Raw genomic sequence first — 25,126 nt, 5'->3', positions numbered from 1 at the left:
TGCTAATATAATGATGCTCCCTCCCCCACAAAATGGGGATTTTCACTGTGCTTGAAGAACTTCAGGACCTCAGATAAGAGATTAAAGATTTACAGTTGGAAGTGGCCTCAAGGGCCAACTAATACAAGTCCCTCACTGTACCAATGAGGAAATTAAAGAGCTGGGAGGTGAGGCAGCTTTACTGAGATATCCCTTTCCTGACCAGTTTAGATTCTTACAATGTTTTCTCTGCAATTAAGTAATAATCTGCACTTTCTCCCTAATATTCCTAGATCTGATGTCTTGGGTCAAGCAAAATGAGGTTAATCCTCCATCTCCATGACAGTTTTCACATGCTCAAAGAGAAAAGTCATATATCTCCTGTCTTACCTCTTCTCCAGATTAAGAATGTACAATTCCTTCAATCCTTTCATCTCATTGCCTTCATGCAAAAGTGTTACAGCTGGGAAATGTTTCTTCAGGGATCTGTCTGTATGAAGTCCCTCTCAGCCCTGATAGTCATTTTTCTAAAGGCTTTTCCATATCTGACATTCTTTGTTTTAAGGGTCCTCCCAGTTCTAACGTATTCTAAATTCCCTTCCAATCTTTATATTCTATGTTCTAAGCTCTCTTCCTCCGTGCTATAATTCTGTCACTCTTAGCAGTGGCCAGAAATGATCACATCTATTCTGATGAATCCTGACCAGTTAGATGATGCCTCCATCTTTCTGCCTCTGGACTTAGCAAAACTGTTCCCTCTCTCCTGTTTGCCTTCTCTTCCCTGGATCTATCACCTATGCAATTTTCAGACTACCAAAGCCCATGTTTGTCTTCCCACTTGCAGTGGATCTCAAAAGTGTTCTGATTATTGGGACAAAGTAGAGGACAATTCCCTTCTCCTTGGTGAAAGGGGAGAAGAAAATAGCTCACCTGAGAGGGTGAGAGTCCAGAACCTGAATGACTGCTTATTGCTATTCAACTTGATGCTGCTTCACCTGAAGCAAGGAATATGAATGTAGTAAGTTCAAGCTTGGTTCCAGAGTAAAGAGAGAAGACTGGCCAGCTTGTCCATGAATGAGCATTCTGGTGAATCCAAAGTGGAAAAAGATCAGCATATTTATATCTTTCCTTTTCTTTACATCTATTGCTTTCCCCAGGCCATAGAGGTCTCCCACAGGGCACAATTCACTGCTTTTGGAAATAAATGTGCCCCCTAGAGAAACTTCAAGGAACTGATAGAGCTGACTGAGTGTACCCCCTCTCACTAATTGCTGATTGCTGCCAAGGGTGCACCAATTATGCTAAGGAGCTTAGTCTTGAACTCCACTGAGTGGGACTCTGAAAGCTAATAATCAAGGACCACATAGGTCCCAGTCCTGACTACCAGAACAGGTAGTGTCTCTTCAGAATGGTTGTGTTTGTTCCTGAGACTACTGAGGAACACATTTTTTTCTTCTTGCTTAATCTGGCTCCAGATTGTCCTCTCCTTTTTTTTTTTTTTTTTTTTTTTTTTTGGGATGAGGAAACATCAACAGGGTACTGAGAAGTTCCTTCTGGGGAAATAAAGACTACAGAACATATGGCTCTTGAAGGGGTCAGGGCAGTTATATATGAAAGGAAACAAACATTTATTAACATATAATATGAATAAGGCATTGTGTTAAGTGCTTTCAAAATTTATCTTATTGAATCCCTGAGAACATCCCTGGGAAAAATTGCTTTTATAGGGAAATTACTGCTGTTAATATCCCCATTTTGAAGTTTAGAAAATTATAAAAGAATATTTTTAGCAGCAGTTTTTTGTTGAAAATTAAGCATCAAATGAGAGATGCATGAATGACTGTAATATTGTAATGGAGAAGTAAGAAATGATGAAAGGGATGAGTTTAGAGAAAACAGGAAAGATGTTTGTGAACTGATGCAGAGTATAGTGAGCAGATCTAGGAGAACAATTTATAGTACAACTGCAACATTTAAAGAAAAATAAATTTGAAGGACAAGTTTTAAGAATTAAGCTCTAAAGTACTCTAATCAATACAGTAATCATTGGATCAAAATTGAAGCATGTGATTACCCTCTACCTAACACAGAGATGAGAAACTCAAGGTGTAAATCTCTCTCCTACACCTCCAGTTTCCTTTTCTAACACACACACACACACACACACACACACACACACACACACACACACACACACACACTCACACACACACACACACACACACAAACAGATGGGGTGTGGAATGTTCAGAGAAGACATCTACCTCTGTATAAGGGCTTCTGTGATCTTTTCAGAACTGCTTTCCATTTTTGGTGTCCACCTAAATCGTCCAACTCTTGCCTTTGCATGCACAGTAGATACAGGCTATTTATGGGAGAAAGACCTATGGTGTATCTCAATTATTCAGAGCTTATAGAGCTACACTGATTAGTGATAAGGACATGATCCTAGAGAAATGGGCTGAACATTTTTATATTGTTTTCAACAGATTGTCATTATTCAATGCTGAAGCTACTGACTGTATATCTCAGTTTGAAATCATTTCCTCTCCAGACAAATTTTCAAGTTAAGTAGAGGTTTTATTCTGTAACAGAACAACCTATTTCTTTTTTCCCTTTGCTATAGTCTTCCTTAGTAGACTGACCCTTCACCTGGAAGATATTTATCTACCCAAGAATTAGTGGATTCAAAAAGGACCAAGAATGGTTGAACAATTACAGAAAAAATGCCCCCAAACAGAACAATAGTCTGTATGCACCATTCAAAGGTCTAACAAAAGCCTTTAACACTGTCAGTTGTAAAGGCTTGTGGAAAAGTGGCAAATTTTGGTTACCTGCATTTCACCAGTGTTGCATGTTAGTTTTATGATGACATGTTCTGGATAATGGACAAAGCTCTCACTTTTTCTCAGTCACCAGTGAAGTGAAGCAGACTCAGTACTTGCACTCATGCTTTTTAGCATGTTTTCTGTAATGTTATCAGACTTCTTTAACAAGGAAACAATGGCATTGAGGTCAACTACCACACTGTGGGTAAATTCTTCAACTCTAAGCAAAAGCATAGAGATACACATACATATTCATACATATTCATAAACATACATATTCAGTCACATAGAGGGCTACAAGTCACTCATATGAGGGAGATATGAATCACAGCAAAGAGAGGTCCAGACAGAAATTTTCTATCTTAAAGATAGCTTTAGTTGAGAACAAGTAATTTATGACAGACATGAGAAGAGGCATTCCTAGTCAGACTTGGATATAATGGGAAAATTCCCTGGATCATTTATTGATACCAGAAATTGAGAGTTTGAGTAGGTAATTAGGTACCACAGAAATGGGTATTGGCTCATTGACTCTGTAATCTTGTCTAATCAAGAACCAGGATTATTTATATGTTTCAATCAGGGTCAGAATGAGTCAAGACATTTTTCTGTTACTAGTTATATGCATATGGTCATTCGGACCACTTAGCCTAACTCCATATTGGAGTCCTATTATTTATGACATTAAACAACATGTTTAAAAATCACAATTATTACAATATAATATATAGATTGTGTATCTATATATGTATAAATTGATATAAATATCTGTATAGATATAGATTTTCTTCCCTTATTAGAATGTGAGTTCTCTGTGAGCAGAGACTCTTATTACTTTTGTGTTTATATTCACATCACTTGAAATAGTGTTTGGCATATAGCAAGTATTTTAAATGCTTTTTTACTTAGTCAAATAAAGACATATATAGGTATGTATGTATTTTTTAACTATGACATTTGAAAAAGAAAAGATATGTAATAATAATGATGGCGAAAATTAATGAAAAATAAATTGAAATAAAAACAAGTGATATAAATATTGTTGGTAGATTTTTAAAAAATTTAACTTATAAATTTCCATCTTTCCTTAATATCAATTAGTTATTTTTTAACTAATTGGAAGATGCTTCATTTTTACATTTTTAACAAATCATTTGAAAACCATCATTTAGAATAATTTTAAAACATTAGAACAATGTTAGAACAATTAGAAATACTCAAAATAGGTATATATCATTTGACTAATGGTAATTCAAAAAAATATAGTACATGAAGTAAGAGGATATAAATATTTCCCTGACTGTTTTTTTTCCTCCAACTTTACAAAATAAAAATGCCAAGGGCAGCTAAATTGCTCAGTGGATAATGTGCCAGGCCTGAAGTCAGCAACAGTAATTTTCCTGAATTAAAATCTAACCTCAGACACTTACTAGATGTACGGCCCTACATAAGTCACTTGTTTTTATCTCAATTTCCTCATTTGTAAAATGAGCTGAAAAAGGAAATGGCAAACCACTCCAGTAACTTGACAATAAAAACCCAAATGGAGTCAAAATGATTCAAAATGACTTAACAAAATTTTAAAATGCCAGATATGAAGATGATAAAGAAGTCATTTAGTCAGCAAACATTTGATTCCTTACTACAAGCCAGATACTCTGCTAAGTGGTAAGATTGATTCATTGGATGTTGTCCTTAGTTCTCAAAGAGGACTAAAATGACATTACTACATTGGGGTACAAGATGTCTGACTATGGTTAGTAAGATCTATATGAGTTCTCTGCTACATGTTGATCACAAAGAGTCTAAATGAACATTTGGAGTGGATATGGCTCTAGAAATGTGCATCTCACATTTCTTTTGAACTACTGGAACATTTTTTTCTTTCACCTGCAAAATGAGATTCCCCACTTGCCATGGCAAGTAGACTAGGGCTAAATTAGATGAAGCAGATGGGTTTTAGGGCACCTTTTCTAATGAATAAAAAAAGTAGCCTTTGCAGCAGAGGATTTCCTGGAGCTAAGATTGTGTAGTAATCAGTAAACATCTTACCTCTCCCATATTCACCCCAAAACAACCATAAAATAGGACCCCAAAATAAATCTGGGAGCAGTGGAGCCAGAAAAAGAAAAGAAAAAGAAGCTTTTGGCTCAAAAAACTTGAAGACTGGCAAGAAAGTTCTCCTCACTTGGATAAAAGGGGAACACAGACTAGACAGGAAATATCCTAGCAAGTTAACAGCAAGTCCCATCTCAGCAAACCATCATGAGATCCCAAGCCTCTGTGCAGTAGAGGAGGCAAACATTAACACCACACACACACACACACACACACACACACACACACACGCAGCCCTTTTTGTGATGGTAAAATATTGGAAATTGAGAGGATGGCTATCAATTGAGGAATGGTTGAACAAGTTGTGGCATATGAATGTAATAGAATATATCATGTAATAAGTAATGGTGAACAGGTAGATTAAAAAAACCCAAAATAAAATACTGGAAAGATTTATATAAACTAATCTAAAATGGAATGAACAGAACAAAAAAAAATATCATAGTGTCAGAAATATTGTGTCAAGATTAACTATGAGTGACAGCTCCTCTGAGTAATTCAATGATTCAAGACAAATACAAAAGACTCACAAAGGAAAATGCTATCCACATCCAGATAAAGAACTAATGGACTCTAAATGCAAACTCACAGATTTGATCACCCCTTAGTTACCTTTTAACTGCTTTAGCTTACCTTCAAAACAGTTTATTGGATTGTGGCTTCTGATCCTGCTGCAACTTCTTGAAGCCATAGGTGAGAGTTGGGTAATTCAGATAGACACCAAAGGTGGATGACCAGCCCTCACAGCAGAGATACTAATCTTTGATAAACATTTCTACATTCTAGGGCTGGGAATATGAAGAAAGACAAAAACAAGGTCCACAGCATTTGTTTCCCTGACTTTTTTTTTTTCCTCCAACTTTACAAAATAAAAAATACTTCTAATCTTATCACCATGCTTCTAACTCAAATGTTGACAGACACTGCCTCCCTCAGCCTCTTCTTAGCTGTGACTGGAGGTATTGGGGGGGGGGGGAGGCTCCCAATGTTTTTCTTTGTAGAGGGGAAAAACTAGACTTCTGACCTTGCTCCATTCAACATTTGTTGCTCTGTCCAGTTTCCTTTCCATGGAACAAGTTTCCTCTTCACTGGGTTCTTTTTTGTCTCCATCTTCCTGATTCCTTGATTCTTTTTGTGCCTCTTCCATTAAATTGTAAGGGCCTTGAGAATAGGAATGATCTTTCATTTTAATAATTGTATCCTCATAACATAGTATAATGTCTGAGATATTGAAAGTGTTTAATAAATATTGGATTGGGCTTTATTGTGGAAGAACTCATGTGCCAATAGTAGAGACAACATTCAAATAATGGTGTACATTTAAAATATGTACATAGATAGAGATAATAAATCGGATGTAATCTTGGAGGGAATGTGTTAGCAGTGGAATAGGTGATTTGGGGATTACAAAAAGGCCTCTCACAAGAAGGTGGATTTGAGGTAAGTCTTGAGGGAAATCTGAGAAGCCAAGTAGTAGAAATGCATTCTAAGAATGGGGATATGCCAATGAAAGAGCTTAGAGTTGGGAGACTGAGTTAAGCCACTATGAAGACACAGACCCAAAGGGGAAAAATCCATTACGAAATATAGAATATGAAAAATAGTGTTCTTCAATCAGCATTCAGACGTCATAAAGTTTTTCTCTGGAAGTTATCATTTTTTTTTTCATCACAAGTACTTTGGAATTGTCTTGGATCATTTTATAGAATAGCCAAGTTATGCTCAATTTATCATCCTACAATGTTGCTTTTATTATGTACAGTGTCTTCCTGGTTCTGCTCATTTCACCTTTTATCACTTCATTTAAATCTTTCCAGGTTTTTCCCCTGAAATCTGCCTGTTCATCATTTCTTTTAGCACAGTAATATTTTATCACAATGATGTACCAGAACTTCATCTATTCCCCAAAGTTGGTGTTCCCCTCAATTTTCAATCCTTTGCCAAAAAGAGCTGCTATAAATATTTTTGTGCAAATAGGTCATTTTCCCTTTTTTTTATCTCTTTGAGATATAGACTTAGGAATGGTATTGCTTAATCAAAAGGCATGTATCATTCCAAATTGCTCTCCAGAGTGGTTGGTTTAGTTCACAACTCCACCAAGAGGGCATTCATGTCCTAAAGTAACTTCTTAATTTAACTTACCTGGTGTAGTCTAAGCTCTCTTTCAGCTTTGACTATCTATTTTTCTTGTTTTAAAGTTACTTTCTACTCTAATATTTTATGCTCAAAGATGATTTCAACTTCTAAAATTCTGTTCTTTCCCCCCCCCCCCAATAGTCCCTCTCAATTAGGATAGCTAGCATTTACATAACACTTTAAGGTTTGCAAAAACAATTTATGTATGTTCTTTCATTTGAGCTTCACAGCTACTATGAGAGGTAGAGAAAATAATTACTTTAATTTTATAGGTAAGGAAACTGAGACAAACAAAATTTAAATGGCTCGCTCAGGATCACATAGCTAGTAAGTATCTGATAAGGAATCTAAACTCACATTTTCCTGACTGTAATTCTGTAGCTTTCCAATATATCATTTACACATCGATCATAGTCTTTGTGAAACAAAAAATATAGTTCTTTCTCTCTCTCTCTCTCTCTCTCTCTCTCTCTCTCTCTCTCTCTCTCTCTCTCTCTCTCTCTCTCTCTCTCTCCCCCTTCTCTATCTATTTGTGTAGGACTCCTACACAATTGCCTAATTGTATAGGAGTCCTACACAATTAGAATAACTCCTTCCAACATTCCAGAGGAAATTAAGCTGTACTGAGTGAAAAGAGAGAACATATTAGGATGATCTCCCCAACTTGAGAACCATAGGCGATGCAGACATAGGAATGATGGCCATAACCCAGATGCTGAGGAACGAGCTCCTCATTCTTTGATGACTCCCACTAAACCAATATAAAATTTCAAAGAAACACTTATTGTAAGTTGACAGGGGAAAATATGGGGGCAAATTCAAGATGTTGGAGTAAAGGTGGCAACCCAGACACACTCTCCCAACATTTTCTTCCAAACAATTTTAAAACAACATGTCAAATCAAATTCTGGAGTGACAAAATCAAGAAAAGGTCAAGATGAGATTTTTTCCAGCGCAAGACAATTTGGGAGATAAGTTGGAGAGATCTTTGATACTGGGGTGGGGACGAGAGGGTCAAGGGAATAGTGTTAGCCTGAAGGATGCAAAGTATCAACATCATTGGTAGGTCTTAGAGACCACAAAGCCCCAGCAGTATCTGGAACTCTCAGCCTGGAGACATTGTAAGGAAGGATATGGCACTAATTCTTGGAGCTGAAGGGGAGCAAGGATCCGTTTTGGATAAAGGCCAGAGCAGAGATCAAGAAAGTACTGACCATACCTCTCCCCAAGTCATGCCACACTGGAAGTACCCAAAACACATAGATCCCTAAATCTAGCTCTGAAAACAACTACTCAAAGAAAAAATCTGGCATTTGGGACAGTGCTCTCCCTTCCTGTGCCCCCAAGTCCAACTGTAACATAAACTCCAAGATCAATAAATAGGATGGGAAAATGGGCAAAGAACCCAACCATAAAAATCTACTATAGTGACAAGAAATATCAATATACATACTTAGAAGACAAAAAGCAAAGCCTCAAAGAAAAAAAATTGTAAATTGTACACAAGCTTAATGAGAATTCCTGGAAATGCTAAAGAAAAACATAAAAGAGATAGAGGAAAAATTGGAAGAGAAAATTAACAGTTTGGTAAAAGACAAACAAAAAACACTAAATAAATTAACACTTAAAAACAAAAAAGCAAAATCTCTCTGAAAAAATTCCTTAAAAATTAGAATTGAACAGTTGCTTTTTGATGATTGCTTAAGTTATCAAAAAAAACCCCAATAAAATTATGTCAAATGAATTATGAAATAGAAAGAAAATATGACATATCTCATTGGAAAAATAACTGACTTGGAAAATATATCAAAAAGAGATGATTTAAGAAGTTGAATGAACTGAAAGTCATACTAAAAAAAAAAGATCTGAGACATCATATTTCAGAAAATTATAAGGAAAACTATTTTGATATCTTGTAACTGGAGGGTAATATAGAAATTCAAATAATCCACCAATAGCTTCATAAAAGATATCCCAAAATGAAAACTACTAGGAATAGTCCAAATTTTAGAGCTTTTAGGTCAAGGAGAAAATAATGTAATATCATAAAGCAACAGGATCCACAAGATTTAGCAACTACTACATTAAAGAAATAGAGAGCTTAGAATATGATATTTCATAAAACAAGGGAGTTGAGATTACAATGAAGAATCATTATAATCCTTCAGGGGATTTTTAAAAAAGGATATTTAGTGAAATAAACAACTTTTAAATATTTCTAGTGAAAAGATCAGATCTGAGTAGAAAATTTGTTATTCACAGAGATATATTCTAAGGGAAAAGTGAAGTCAGTGGAAGAATGGGGGAAATTATCTCACATTAAAGAAGTGCATAAAAAAGAGCTTTTATAGTTCAGGGGGAAATAAGGAGGCAACAAATATCTTTATACCTGAGGTGATTTGTACCTCACCCATCAGAATTATTTTCAAAGTAGGAAAACGTGTACACACACAATTGTATGTAGAAATCTAGCTTACCTACCAGGAAGTAGAAGGGAAATGGAATAAATGAAAAATGGTTGGTAATAAGAGGGAGGGCAAATTAATGGAAGCAGTGGTTAGAAACAAAATGGACTTTTAAGAAGAGACAGTGTAAAAAGAGAAAAATATAAGTAGAATAAAATAGGATGGTAGACAACACCCAGTTAATAAATCATGAATGTGAATGTGATAAACACTTCCCAAATGCAAGTGGATAGCAGAGTGGATTAGAAATTTGAATCCAACTATTATTTGTAAGAAAAAACACTTGACAAAAAAAATTGAAATAAGAAATTGGAAGAGAATCTATTATGTTTCAGTGAATTGCTTTAATTTTTTTTTAAAGGCAAGGGTAGCAATCAAGGCCTAAGACAAAACAAAAGGAAAAACAGACCCAATTAAAAAGAGATAACCAGAGAAACTAAATTTTGTTAAAAGGTCATAGACAGTAAAATCTATCATAATTATGTGTGTTTACACCTATGTTCCTGTGTGTGTGTGTGTGTGTGTGTGTGTGTGTGTGTGCCAGATGGCAGAGCATCATATTCTTAAAGGTTTAAACAAATCAAATGCAGCTAAAATTAGGAAGAAAGCAGGGCACTGGAGTGGGGGAAAGGATTTAATGGCAAGTTTCTATAAAAACACATCATTTTTCAAATACATAGGGAACTGCATCAAATTAATAAAATTAGGATCCATTCCTCAATTGACAAATGGCCAAAAGGACATGAACAGGTAGTGTTCAAAAGAAGAAATCAAAGCTATGTACAGCCATATAGAAAAAAATACTCCAAATGCTATTGATTAATGATATGCAAATTAAAACAATCCCTAGATACCACCTCGAAGTTATCAGATTGATTATTATGACAGACAAGAAAAATGATTCCTATTAGAGGGTATGTGGAAAAATTAGGTCCCGACTGTACTATTGGTGAAGTTGTGAACTGATTCACCATTTTGAAGAACAATTTGGAACTATGTCCAAAAGGGCTATAAAACTTTGCATACCTGATGACACAGCAATATCACAGATCTACTTCTTAATCAAAAAGACATCAAAAGAAAAGGAAAGGAACCTGTATGTGCAAAAATATTGATAGCAGCTCTTTTTGTAGTGATAAAGATCTGAAAATTAAAGGGATATTTATCAATAGAGAGATGGCTGAACAAATTATGGTATATGGTTGTGTGTGATGATTGCATTAGCACCCTGGATACCTTAGAATCAGCTGGAGTCAGGATAAGCAAAAGTCTTTATTCTTGGTCTTTAGCAGTAGAAGTGAAGGGGATAGACATGTAGGATCTCCGTGACCTTGCCTCTTCCTCTCCTGCCCAGAGTGAGGCTGGCTAATCTCACTCTACCTCCTAGACCTAGTCTCTTCCACAATTCTCTGTATACACCAAATGACTGGGCCAGCACAGGATAGTGGAAAGGGTCATTTTCCAAGCATACTCTTATAGAGTATTGTCCTCTCAGTTATTAGCCTCAAGTGCTTGATTGTCCCATCTGAGTGCATGGACTCAAGAATTTCAGCCCTTTACAATTATGATGGAATATTATTGTTCTATAAGAATCAGTAAAGGGGATGGTTTCAAAAAATATTGGGAAAACTTTTTTGATCTATTGCAGAATGAAGTGAGCAGAACCTGGATTTCATTGTATATGATAATGGTAATAGTGTTACAATGATCGATTGTGAAAGACTTAGCTACTTTGATTGATACAATGAACAACAGTTTCAAAGGAGTCACATTTAAAAAAAAAAATGATAGCTACCCTCCAGCATGAGAACTGATGAATTATGAGTGTAAATTAAAGCATATTTTTTCACTTTATTTTTCTTACTTTTTTTTTTTTGCAATATGGTTAATATGGAAATATATCTTTCATGATCCTGCATGTAAAACTGACACCATGCATCTTGCTTTCTCAGTGAATAGAGGAGGTCAACAAGGAGAGAAAAAAATCTGGAACTCAAAATTTGAAGCAAAATAATAATAATAATAATAATAATGTTTAAAAAAATAAATAATGAAATGGAAGGTGGGGGGAGGTACAAAGAGAAGCTACAGAAGAAGAGGGAATTCACAAAGAGATTCCCAAGCAGTATTTGTACCTTCCAGGGATTCTGAAGATATAAAACTGAAACTCTGGGAAAAATACTATTTACAACTTCTGATAAATTAGAAGAATCATGGACAGTGAAATAATTCCATATTAACTGATCACATTTCCTGAGAGCTGCCAAATGTATAATGTATACAATGCAAGAAAATCAATGCTGCAACATACTTAAAACAATAATATAAAAAAAGAAACACTCAAACATCTCCAAACCCCATAACAGAAACTGTACAAGCCTTAACTGAGGGATACTTCCTAGTGATATTATTATTTTCTTTGCTTTCTGATATGAATTCAAAAAGCATTAGATTTGGGATTTAAAGATATTGTTTCAAATACTGGCTCTTTAACTTACTAGTTAATAAGACCTTTAACAGTTTCCAAATCTGTAAAATGAGGAAGTAAGACTAAATGATTGCAAAAGTCCCTTCCAACTTGATCTTCTGTCAGCAATGAATCAGAGAATGAAAAAGCTCTCAAAACTATAACCATTTCATTCATCTTAGGGAGCTCTGATACAATGTTCTAAGGCTTTGTTCAACTTAAGTATTTTGTGTTGATTATTTCAAAACTCTTTGAACTCTGAAATCCTATGCTCTAAGGCCCCTTCCATCTCCATGTTCTAAACTTCCTTTTTGAAGTAAAACTAAGCAACTGGGAAGTTCTCATCATTCCAGACAGAAATATTGTGAAAATAAATTTAACTTTGGCCAAACTCTTCTTAAAACAAGTTGAGCCCTAAGGAGCTAGAGTCAAAAATGGACAATTACTTGATGTTTGAATTTAACAATGCACTAAGGGAATTAGGGCCCTGAATCCAGGGAATCCCTGTAAAAGGACCTACAATTATCTATACACATCCTCCCTAGGAGACAGAGCTAACTCCTGCTGTCATATATATCATCTCAGCCAAAACCTCAAGGTTTCTTTCTCCTGGAAAAACTGACAACTTTGGCTGTTTTCTTCTCTGAAAAATTCAACTGTGGGAAGGGAATCAGGGAAGGCAATGGAGTTAAGCCTCTCAGCAAAAGAACAGAAGACTCACAACAAACAAATGCTCAAGTAAGTGAATCTGTAGAGGACACTTTCTGTTCAAGGAGGAAATCTTACACAAAATAATGTAAATGAGTTTCATAAAATGATAGAATTTAAGTGCTAAAAGAGACTTTAGAATGCTGAATATCAGAGCTATAAGGGCTTTTGGAACATGTGACACAGAATGTCTAAGTTTAAAAGCACTGAAAAATATCCATGTATATATCACATAAAATGTTCAAGGTGGAAGGGTTCTTGTAAAATACCACACAGACCTAAGAACATAAAAACTAAAGCAAACATGCATTCATTAAGTTCCTATAATGTACTAGTCTCTGTGATAAGTGCTTTGCAAATATTTATCTCATTTAATCCTCCCAAAAACCCTGTAAAGTAGGTGCTATGATTATCCCCATTTTATAGTTTTGGGAACTGAGGCAGCCTGAAGTTAAGTGATATCCAGGTTCACACAGCTAGTAGAATTTCTTGAATTCAAGCTCATAATTCTATCTACTGTACTATCTAATTGCTTTTAGAGCATAGAACATAGAATGTCAACGCTAAGGGGGATTCTTGAATACAAAATATTAGAGCTGGGAAGAATCATAGCATATAGAAATATAGACTGCCGGAACTTAGCTCTTAAAGTACAAGGTATCTTAAAAATTTCAGAACCTTTTAAAGCTTGATATATCTTAAAGCTTTGATATTTTTTTCCATATGCATATATATGCACACACACACACACACACACACACACACACACACACACACACACACACATATATATATATATATATATATATATATATGTGTGTGTGTGTGTGTGTGTGTGTGTATATGTATATATATATATGTATGTATACATCTTTGGAATATTAGAATTGGAAGGGATCTTAAAACATAAAATATGGAATGTCAGAGTTTAAAAGAAGCTGAGAATATAGAATGTGAGAGTCATAGAGAGCCTTGCTATATAGACTATGAGGACAAGAAAGGTTTTCAGAACATAGAACACTTAATCATAGACCTTTAAAGGACTAAAATGATTAGGAAGTTTATTGTTTTAGATTGTCCTCTTCCTTCCTCACTTATTAAATAATTAATTATCCCTTGTCTATTATATACTTGGTGCTAAAGAAACCCAAATCTAAAAGAATCAGATTATCTATGGCATGGTAAAGTGAATAAAGAGCTGGTCTTGGAGTTGGGAAGGTCTATATTCAGTTCCTCAGGTAATTATTGACTGTGTGATCAAAGGCTGTTCAGTTGAATAAGCATTTATTGTGACACAGGTGCTAGTGACAAAAAGAAAAAAAGGAAATACTCCCTACCTTCAACAGGTTTACATTCTACTTAGAGATTGTTTTGGGGTCAGGAATGGAATATGCACAGAGACAAATAAATAGACTGTCCCCTTTGTTGTTTGTCAAATAAGTCACCACAACTCCCGACTCTGGAGATTTTTATTACCTGTTCTTCATATACAGGATGCTCTCCCTCCTCTCCACCTCCTGGCTTCCTTCATAAATCAGGGTGGGGAAATCCTATCTTTCCCAATTACTCTTAATTCCATTGATTTTCCTTTGATTTCTTTTTCTTTTTCATCAAATATATAACTTGTTTATACATAATTGTTCACTTATCATCTTCCCCATTAGGTTATAAATTCCTTAATTTACAGAGACTATTTTTTGTCTCATTTTATATCCCCAGAATTTGGCACAGTGCTTGACACATAGCAGGTGTTTAATAAATATTTATTGACTGATTTATTATATACGAAGACACCCCAAGCTAATTCAACTATGCTAAGCTACCTGATTTGAATTGCCCTAGTTGTCCACCAACCAAAAATTAGAAAGAACTTAGAGTTCCTCAAGATTTTTTTTTTTTTTTTGTATTCAAAGCATCAAAAAGCTATGGCAGTAGCCTGAGGCTTTAATCTCCTGAGCCAACCAATTCTCAAGGATGCTTTGCATACTTTTAAGGAAAAACTAGACTAACATAAATGGAGGCAAGGTTTAGAATATTGTTCCCATCACACAAAGATGAACAGAAGAAACTGGGAATGTGTAGATTGGATGAGAAAAGACCAATGGATAATATGATAACTGTCTTCTATAAGGAAAAGAGTTTAGGCTTATTCTACTAAAAACTTCAAAACTGGGGAGGAGGCTTGCTTCAATTATCAGTCAGTGGGACTGATGGTTTGCTTGAGGTGACAAAGGGAGGTGAAGAGAGTTTTGGTAACTGAAAAGATTGTAGAAATCATCTTGTTTAACAGTCTTATTTTATAGATCGACAAAACGAGGAGTAAATGGGATAAGTGACTTGCCCAAGTTCACACTGGGATGCAATGATGGAATTAGATTCAAAACTAAATTCTTCTATTTCCAAACCCAACACTATTCCTGCCATAAATTCTTTAGGCCCAATTGAGGGAAGCACAGATCCATCACCAGCAACCAATCGATCCACTAAAAAGCATTTATTAAATTTCTTTTATGTTCCAGGCACTGTACTAGGTTCTGAGGATACAAAGATGAAAATCAAAACATACCTGCCTCCTGGAGCTAATATTCTACTGGAACAAAAGAGGTAAGAGTCAGTTCACCTCTTATATGTATTAAGTAGATACAATGTATTAGCATATATAATATATTACTTGTATGCATAGTTTAAACAATGCATTAAAATTGATATCTCATACATAAGACCATGAATCCATTGAATCTTTATATTCTTATTTCATCTCTATTCCATGTGTATTTTCCAACAGAACCATGGAAGGAAGGAATCAGTCTAGAGTCTCTGAATTCATTCTTTTGGGACTTTCAAACCAGTCTGAGCAGCAGATGCTCTTGTTCCTTTTGTTTCTTCTTATGTACTTGATCACAAGTATAGGGAACCTGCTCATCATTCTGGCCATTAAGACCAGTTCATGCCTCCATACCCCTATGTACTTCTTCCTTAGCAACTTGTCCCTGGTTGACATCTGTTTCACTTCCACTACCATCCCGAAGATGCTGGCAAATCATGTATCTGGAAACAAAACAATTTCTTATGCTGGATGCCTGACTCAAGTATTTTTTTTCATTTGGTTTGCAGGGATAGATAGTATCCTTCTCACTGTCATGGCCTATGACCGCTATGTGGCTATCTGTATCCCATTACATTACTTCATGATCATGACCCCAAAGGTCTGTGCCCTTTTGATAGTAGTGTCCTGGTTTTGGGCCTATGCTATTGCTCTGATACACACTGTCCTACTGACCCATCTTTCCTTCTGTGGCCACAATGAAATCCCTCATTTTTTCTGTGACCTTAGTCCTCTGCTGAAATTGGCCTGCTCAGACACCTTCATCAATAATCTGATGGTCAACACAGTGGGGGCACTGACAATTGTCATCCCTTTTATTGGCATCCTTGTCTCCTATGTTCACATTTTCATGGTGGTGCTGAGGATCCCATCTACTGTGGGGAAGTGGAAAGTTTTCTCCACCTGTGGCTCCCACCTCACTGTGGTCTGTCTCTTCTATGGGACAATCATTGGGGTGTACTTCAGCCCCACAACCACCCACACGGTACAAAAGGACACAGCAGCAGCTGTGATGTACACAGTGGTCACTCCTATGCTGAATCCTTTCATCTATAGCCTAAGGAACAAAGACATCAAGGAAGCCTTGAGGATGCTCTTTACCAAGAAATCAGGTCTCTCTTTGTGACATCTTCTTTAACCAGAATTGATTTTCAGCAGGAATTCAAGGATAGTTCAATAATAGGAAATTTATCAAACCTATATTAACCATATTAATGACAAAAACAACAAAAATTAAATGATTACATTAATAGATGTGAAAACACTAGAAAGTATAGGAATAAATGGAGCTTTTGTTAAAATGATAAATACCATCTATCTAAAACCAAAAATAAGCATTTTCTGTAATGGGGATAAGCTAAAGATATATCAAGGATAAAGCAAGGATATCCATTATCACCATTAGTATTCAATATAGTGCTAGAAATGTTAGCTATAGGAATGAGACACTCCTTAAGGAGAAAAAAAGAAATTGAAATGTAAATAAGAGAATTTCTGGTTCTTACTTCTAAGAAAAACCCTGGCGCAGACTTTATTTTGAACTTCCTGATACTAATTGTATGTTTGAAGCATGTATGTTACGTGTAAGTCTGTAAATCATATGTAAGACATAAACTTCAGCTCCAGTTCCCAGAAAGACTTCATCAATTAGAAGAGAAGACTACTGAGGCAAAAGGTAGTTCCAAGTAAGAAGGCTAGAGGGGGAAGGTTGATCTAGTAGAAATATGCATGGCTGGGTGATTCTTTTATATTTCTTGTATTCTATTTTAAAACCTTGGATGCATCTTTAATTGGTTTGTGACACAGTTTTAATTTCCTGCTACTTAACTGAACCACTGATGTTTTAGCCTGATATATGACCATTTTCTACCCTTTTTCTTAGCATAAGGCCATCACTGTCAAGATGGTTCAAGGTTAAAATACTGGACTATACACTTATTTACATTGCAGTTGAAAATAAGCCTCACCACTATGCATTTAAGTAGAGGCAGCATTCTGTGTGTGTGTGTGTGTGTGTGTGTGTGTGTGTGTGTGTGTGTGTGTGTGTTTTATTTTTTATAGAATTTACATTTTTATTTTGAGTTCTAATCTGTTTTTATATCTCCAGCCTCTCCCCCACCCATTTGAATACACTCTTTTAAATTCCTTTACTTTCCACATTTCACCTCCACATTTCGTTTCTTTTCCACATGTGCTTTGTAACAAATCCATGGAAGAGGAAATCAGTCAGAAGTCTCCAAGTTCATCCTCCTGAGCCCCAAATCAGGGCAGAAAAGGCTCCTGTTCCTCTTTGTGCTTATGTACCTGATGACAGAATTGCGGAACCTATTTATCATCTGATAATTAAGACTAACACCCACCTTTACATACTCCTTTATTTCTTCCTCATAAGCTTGTCCCTGATCAACATTTGCTTCATATCCACTACCATCCTTGAGATGCTGTTTTATTATATATCTGGGAGCAAAACAATTTTTATATCAGGTTCCTGACAGAAATATTCTTTTAATTGTTTCACAGGATTAGATAGTATTCTAAAATGAATTAATACAAAATGAAGTGAGAAAATGTAGGGAACAAATGACAGTGGCTATATTGTAAAGTAGAACAACTTTGAATAATTAAGATTTCTACTCATCACAATGACTAACAATGATTCCAGAAGACAGATGTTGAACCATTCTACCTCCTCACTTCCTGTCAAAAAAAAAAAAAAAGCTATGCACTCAAAATACAAAAAGAGACATGTTTTGGGGCATTGTAATTTGTTTCAGTTTGGTTATGTAACTTTGTTTTTGAATATGAAGCTATATTGTTATGGAGTTTTTAGAGATTATGAGTGAAAACAAATGCTTATTAGCTGAAAAGAAATAAAATCAATGAGGAGAAAGAGAAGGAAGAAAAAAGGAAGGAAGACAATGAGGGAGGGAGTGAGAAAGGAAGGAAGGGAGGAAGGAAGGAAGGAAGGGAGGAAGGGAGGGAGGAAGAGAGAAAAGGAGGAAGGAAGGGAGAAAAGGAGGAAACAAGGGAGAAAAGGAGGAATGAAGGGAGAAAAGGAGGAAGGAAGGGAGAAAGGGAAAGAGGGAAGGAGGGAGAGAGGGAGGGAGGAAGGAAGGAAAGGAAGAAGGGATGAAAGAGGGAAGGAAGGAAGGAAGAAAAGAAGGAAGGAAGGAAAGAAGGAAGAAAGGGAGGGAGGGAGGGAGGGAGAAAGAAACGAAGGAAGGAAGGAAGGGAGGGAGGGAGGAAGAGAGAAAAGGAGAAAGGAAGGGAGAAAAGGAGGAATGAAGGGAGAAAAGGAGGAAGGAAGGGAGAAAGGGAAAGAGGGAACGAGGGAGAGAGGGGGAAGAAGGAAGGAAAGGAAGAAGGGATGGAAAGAGGGAAGAAAGGAAAGGAAGAAAGGGAGGGAAGAAAGGAAAGGAGGAAAGGAGGGAGGGGATAAAGAAAAGAAGGAGAGAAGGAAGGAGGGAAGAAGGGAGGAAGAAGGAAGTAAAAAAGAATATGAGTGATATTTTAGTTTCCAGCTGTCGATGTTCTGGATATAAACAGCTGGTCCCCTGAACAATAGAACTCTGGCCACCTTCTAGGAAATTAGCAGTATTACAATAATCACAATGGAAACATTAGAAATCAATGCTATGAAGACCTTAAAAGAAACCAGGAAAGAGAGCACCGATACAGAAAAATAAGCTATAAGTAAATAAGATTAGACAAGCCTCTGGGGAAAGGTATGATAAATTTTTATATTTTACTTGTGAGCTATGTGACCTAAGGCATTTCCTTTAACTTTTCTAGGGCTTAGTTTCCTCAATTGTAAAAATTATTGCTAACTTTCCTTTCAACATTAAATCTATGATCATATCGACCTAAGTTTTCAGCTTTGTAAATCTATATCCTGGGAGGGGAAGTTGGTCACTACACTTGCATGGGGTGTTGTCAAATAGTGAAATTCCCAGTTTATCTGGGTGAGAGAGATGAATTGCAAAAGTAAAAAGACCAACATGCAAAAGGTCCTTAGTGATTCTTGTACCTGACTGGTCTTAAGACAGTGATATTCTGGACAAAGATCACTGATCCTGAAATTAAATAGCATGATTTAAAAGACTCTGAGATGTATCTATTTGAACTTGGGCACAACACGTAAACTAAAATTCAGTTTCTTCAATTCTAAAATGAGTAATTTGGACTAAATAGATGTTCTCCAAGTTCCCTTCCAGGTCTAGAGTTGTGATCATGTAATGTATTCTAGATGAGACTCTGTCATGAAAGTTACATACATTCTATGTCTTAAGGCCCTTCCCAATACTGAGATCTTATGGTCTTAAGATATGGGTCCTAAGACTCATATCAGTTCCAAGGTGCCATGTTCCAAGATCTAAAATTCCTTTCTTGAAAGAGAGCTAGAAACACAAGGAGATCTCAGTGTTTCTGGGAAAGCATTGCGGTGAAACTTTAAAACTTAGGTCAATTTCTTCCCCTAAGGAAGCAGAGGCCAATGTGTTTGTTTCTAACAAGGCCCTTGAGGAATTGAAGTCTTGGTTCCAGGGATTCCCTGTAAAGTACTTACAGTGATCCCAATACATAATTCCTAGGGAAAAGAATAGACTCCTACTCACATGCTTATCACCTTAGCCAAAGCCTTAACCTCTCTTACTCTTAGAAGAGCCCATAGCTTAAGCTAGTTACCTATTTGAAACTTATCTGTCAGGAGGGGCCCAGGAAAAGCAACAGCTTGATCCTTCAAGAACAAAGGAGGAGATCCAGACCAAACATCCAAGTAAGTGCAGAGACTGAGGTTCTCTGAATTTGAAAGGAAATTGGCAGAACATTTAAGGTATGGGGCATGTCTAGTGCAAAGATACAGTGGTGGTACATGGAGACTCATTGCTTTCTGTTCATTTGAAGATCAATCTCACACAAAGTAAAGTGTCTTGAACAATCTTAGAAATTTGTTGCTAAATAAGATTTGAGAACATAAATGTCAGAACTAGAAGATCTATTACAACAACAACAAAAAAATTAGATTTCTAAGGCAGAAAGAAATTAAATTATGAATAGAGCTAGAGAAAATTTTAGAAGTATAAAATATTCAAATGCAAAGAGAATTTAGAACATAGAATGTCAGAACTACATAGGATTGAAAATAGACTACTGTTGGTCTTCCTGTTTAAAGTCTCTCTTCATTCCAGTTTATCTTCCACTCAGTTGTCAGATCACCCATTCATTCAAGTGGTTCTCAGTTGACCGCAAGTTCAAATGTAAAGTCTTCTTGGCCTTTAAGATTTTTCATAATTTGAAATCTACCTTTCCCAGCCTCTTAGATCTTATACTGCTCTTGGGGAAGCTAGGTGGCACAGTGGATAGAGCACCAGCCCTGAATTCAGGAGGACTGGAGTTCAAATCTGGTCTCAGACATTTAATACTTCCTAGCTGTGTGACCCTGGGCAAGTCAGAAAAAGAAAAAAAAAAAAAAAAAAAATCTGCTCCAGATTCTTTGAGATCTAGTGATACTGACCTTTTTTCTTCACATAAAATTCTCTGTCTCCCAAATATAAGCATTTTCACTATCTGGTCCCCATGACTGGAATTTTACCCAGTCTCATCTCCACCTCCCTGCTTTGATGTCTCTCTTCAATACTCAACTAAAGTCCTATTTTCTAGATGAAGGTTTTTCCAGTCCTTCTTAGTCTTCATACCTTTCCACTGATACTGCTCCAAATTTATCTCATATATATCAGTTATGCGCATTATTGTTTGCCTATTCTCTCCCCAATTAGAGTAAAACTTACTGAGAGCAGAGATAATTCTGCAGGAGGCATATAGTCCATTGCTCTCACAAGTACTGTCAGAATCAGTTTAAAATAAAGTTGGGAGAAGCAGCTAGGTGGAGCAGTGAAAAAACACTGGCCCTGGAGTGAGGAGAATCTGAGTTCAAATTTAGCCACAAGACATTTAATACTTAGTAGCTGTGTGACCCTGCCACTTAACTCCAATTGTCTGACTAAATAATAATAATTGGGAAATATTTATCAAAATAAATAAAAGTATAATAAAACAAATAACATATTTTGAAAGTAAGTTCAAGGCAGGCTATGGGAATCTTTGTATATGGATTAATGTACCTGTTTCTACTTGAGTTTGATAGTACAACTTTAGAATAAAGGTAAAATTAATATTGAAAGAGTCCTTAGTACATATAAAAATGGAATGATGGAACTAAAAAGGACTTGAGAGCAGAAAACAGAGAATGTTAGAGTTGGAATCTGAGTTGGAAAGGACCTTACATAATAGACTGTCAACTTATGAAAAAACAACTTGTAAAAATTCAGATACTTGGTACAAAATCTGATTTCCGTCATAGAATCTATTAGTGAAAGATCTGGACCTAGAGCATAGGTCTTTTGAGTCCTTTTTCAATAATCTTTCCCCTTTAAATTGATGACTCTGTTTCTCAAATTTTAAATTTTAGAGAGAAATCCAATTTTCAGTCAGAGATACAGACATTGTCATTTTCAGAATCTTCTGCCTTACTTCACTCCCCAAAACATCCTCATTCAGCAACATAATTATTTCCCATGTGTCTATCAGCATGAGGGAACAGTGAAGGACTTTCTTCTTCCCAATTCAAAGTATCAAATTACTGTTGGTGTGGTCTAATGAACAAGGTACTGGGCTTGGAACTAGAAAGACTCGGCATCAATTCCTGTGAAAAGCCACAGGATTAGTTAACCTGTATTTTAGTAGCATTTACAAAGTCTTTCATGCAATTTTTGTGGACATCAAGGAGATATGTGTGTTAGATCATAGTAAGATGAAATAGTCCTCCTTAGAATATGGTAAACTCCCTATCTCTGAAGATCGTTAAGTGAAAGTGACATGACCATTTATGAGAATATTATAGAAGGGATTTCTATTCAAATGAAGGTGAACAGTATAGTCAAGACTAGATGCTATTTTATTCAAAACTTGAAGGAATTCAGAAAAATTAGAAGGTGGAGATAAAGAGGGAGAGAATGACATATGGGACAATCAGTAATAATGCCCAATTCAGAGGATGAAGCATTTTATCCAAGGAGAAGCAAAAAGGTTCATGACATTGGATCACAAAATGGAGGGCACATGGAAATAAGGTATAAGCAGACTGGAAGGGTAGAACAGGAACAGGTTATGAAGAGCTTTAAAAATCAAACAGAGGATTTTCTATTTGATCCTGGAAATAATAGGAAGTCACTGAGGTTTTTGAATACAGAAGTGATTGGGTCAGTCTTGCATTTTAGGAAGATTAATTTGACAGTTAAGTGGAGAATGAATTGGAGTGAGGAAAGACTTGTGTCAGGAAGAACAACCAGCAGCCTATTGCAATAATCCAGGGGTTGAGGTGATGAGGGCCTGAACCATGATGAAAGTGATGGTACAGAGAAACTGGAGATATATAAGACAGATGTCATAAGGTTAAAATTTACAGGACTTGGCAAAGTCCTGGGCTGGGGTAAATTGAAAGAGAGAAGGAAGGGAAGATGGTGGTGACTTCAACAGTAATAAAGAAATTTAGAAAAAAAGGGATCTGGGCAGAGGGAAGTTTTGGGCATATTGAGTTTAAGCTAACCAGTCCCAGACACTTACTGTGTGACCATAGACCATCACTTAATCCTGTTTGTCCCAATTTTCTCATCTATAAAATGAATTAGAGAAGGAAATGGCAAAACACTTTAGTATCTGTCAATAAAATCCCAAATGGGGTCAGGAAGGATGGGACACAATCAACTAAACAACAAAAAAAGGGACATTCTATTCAAGATGTCTAGTTGGCAATTATAAATGAGATATTAGAAATAAGGAGAAAATTTAGTTCTGAGTAAAAGGATTTGAAAATCATCCACACAGGGATAACTTTGGAATCCACCTTGTTCTTTGTATCTGTTTCCTAGATTTCTTTACACAAGTATATTGTCTAAATATATAATATTACCTGATTATTCAGGATTATTCATCCCTTTTATGTCTTTTGTCCTTTTGCATAAGGCATACCTTATACCTTAAAGGCATACCTCATTTTAGCCATGGGTCACTTCCCATCAAGTCTCAGTGATACAATTTAAAATGTGCTTTCTCTAGTTCATTGTGCTATTCAGCTACACTTTGTGTATTTTTATAAATATCTGAGACCATAGTCTTGGCTGGGGGCTCTCTTCTATGACATTCTCCCCTATGAATCATTGTTTCTCTAATGTTCTTATTCATCCTGGCCTATGTTTTCTACTAGCTTTAATGGTAGTACACATTGTAACAGAAAAAAAAAAAATAGTGCCTACAAGATCTTTATAGAAAAGCAGAAAACCATTTCTAAGTAATAACATGCATGTGTGCATATTTGTCCATATGTATTCAAGTCCTTTGTTTTCTCACTTTTATGACAATCTCTCTCTCTCTATATATATATACATATATACACATATATGTATATATATGTATATATATCCCTAAACCATTTAATAATGTTCCATTACCATTTTCATAATGTTGAAATATCTTAATCAAATTTTTATTCTTAAAAACAATATTCATTGCCTAAGTCCCAAGATTCCAAAGCTCCCACATTAATTGCACCCTTCATTAGTCAGATTTTCTTTTAGCTTTTAAAATTTCATTTTATTTTTTAATTAGCAAGCATTTTTCCTTTTTTCTTTCTCTCTTCAGTTTATTTTTATTTTTTAATTTTTTTTCATTTTTCTTTTTTATTGGAAACAAAGTCACTTTATTATAAAATTTTTTGACAGTATATATGCATGAGTAATTTTTTTAATAATGCTATCCCTTGTATTCATTTTTCCAAATTATCCCCTCCCCTCCCTCAACTCCCTCCCCCAGATGACAGGCAATCCCATACACTTTACATGTGTTACAGTATAACCTAGATACAATATATGTGTGTAAATTTTCTTGTTGCACATTAAGAATTGGATTCCGAAGGTATAAGTAACCTGGGTAGATAGACAGTAGTGCTAACAATTTACATTCACTTCCCAGTGTTCCTTCTCTGGGTGTAGTTGTTTCTGTCCATCATTGATCAACTGGAAGTGAGTTGGATCTTCTTTATGTTGAAGATATCCACTTCCCTCAGAATACATCTTCATACAGCATTGAAGTGTACAGCGATCTTCTGGTTCTATTCATTTCACTCAGCATCAGTTGACGTAAGTCTTTCCAAACCTCTCTGTATTTGTCCTGCTGGTCATTTCTTATAGAGCAGTAATATTCCATAACCTTCATATACCATAATTTACCCAACCATTCTCCAATTGATGGACATCTATTCATCTTCCAGTTTGTAGCCACTACAAAAAGAACTGCCACAAACATTTTGGCACATACAGGTCCCTTTCCCCTCTTTAGTATTTCCTTGGGATAAAAGCCCAATAGCAGCAATGCTGGATCAAAGGGTATGCACAGTTTGATAACTTTTTGGGCATAGTTCCAAATTGCTCTCCAGAATGGTAGGATTCTTTCACAATGTATTAGTGTCCCAGTTTTCCCACATCCCCTCCAACATTCATCATTATTGGTTCCTGTCATCTTAGCCAATCTGACAGGTGTGTAGTGGTATCTCAAAGTTGTCTTAATTTGCATTTCTCTGATCAGTAGTGATTTGGAACACTCTCATATGAGTGGATATAATTTCAATTTCATCATCTGAGAATTGTCTGTTCATATCCTTTGACCGTTTATCAATTGGAGAATGGTTTGATTTCTTATAAATTAGGGTCAGTTCTCTATATATTTTGGAAATGAGACCTTTATCAGAACTTTTAACTGTAAAAATATT

The 25,126-nt window shown here is 35.8% G+C and overlaps 2 protein-coding genes across 4 annotated transcripts in view; both read left to right on the top strand.

Moving 5' to 3' along the window:
- LOC141552035 (olfactory receptor 1f45-like) overlaps positions 1–25,126 on the top strand; it is a 141,901-nt gene that overhangs the window by 55,596 nt on the left and 61,179 nt on the right. Inside the window, exons 1-2 of one of the 3 annotated variants that reach the window (XM_074284417.1) lie at positions 12,553–12,731; positions 15,221–15,305. In XM_074284417.1, coding sequence (XP_074140518.1) covers positions 15,250–15,305 — 56 coding nt within the window. In that variant the 5' untranslated portion in view covers positions 12,553–12,731; positions 15,221–15,249. Of the gene's footprint in view, positions 1–12,552; positions 12,732–15,219; positions 15,306–25,126 lie in introns of those variants that run through there. The other 2 variants (XM_074284425.1, XM_074284433.1) reach the window with 2 other exon arrangements.
- Positions 15,491–16,588, top strand: LOC141552023 (olfactory receptor 1f45-like). Its single transcript, XM_074284375.1, has one exon. It carries the CDS (start codon positions 15,491–15,493, stop codon positions 16,430–16,432), a length of 942 nt encoding a protein of 313 aa, XP_074140476.1. The 3' UTR covers positions 16,433–16,588.

This window comes from Sminthopsis crassicaudata, chromosome 1, assembly GCF_048593235.1.
Source record: "Sminthopsis crassicaudata isolate SCR6 chromosome 1, ASM4859323v1, whole genome shotgun sequence".
Lineage (NCBI taxonomy): Eukaryota > Metazoa > Chordata > Mammalia > Dasyuromorphia > Dasyuridae > Sminthopsis > Sminthopsis crassicaudata.
Note: the sequence above shows the minus strand (reverse complement) of the source record. Positions and strands in the feature narration are given on the sequence as shown.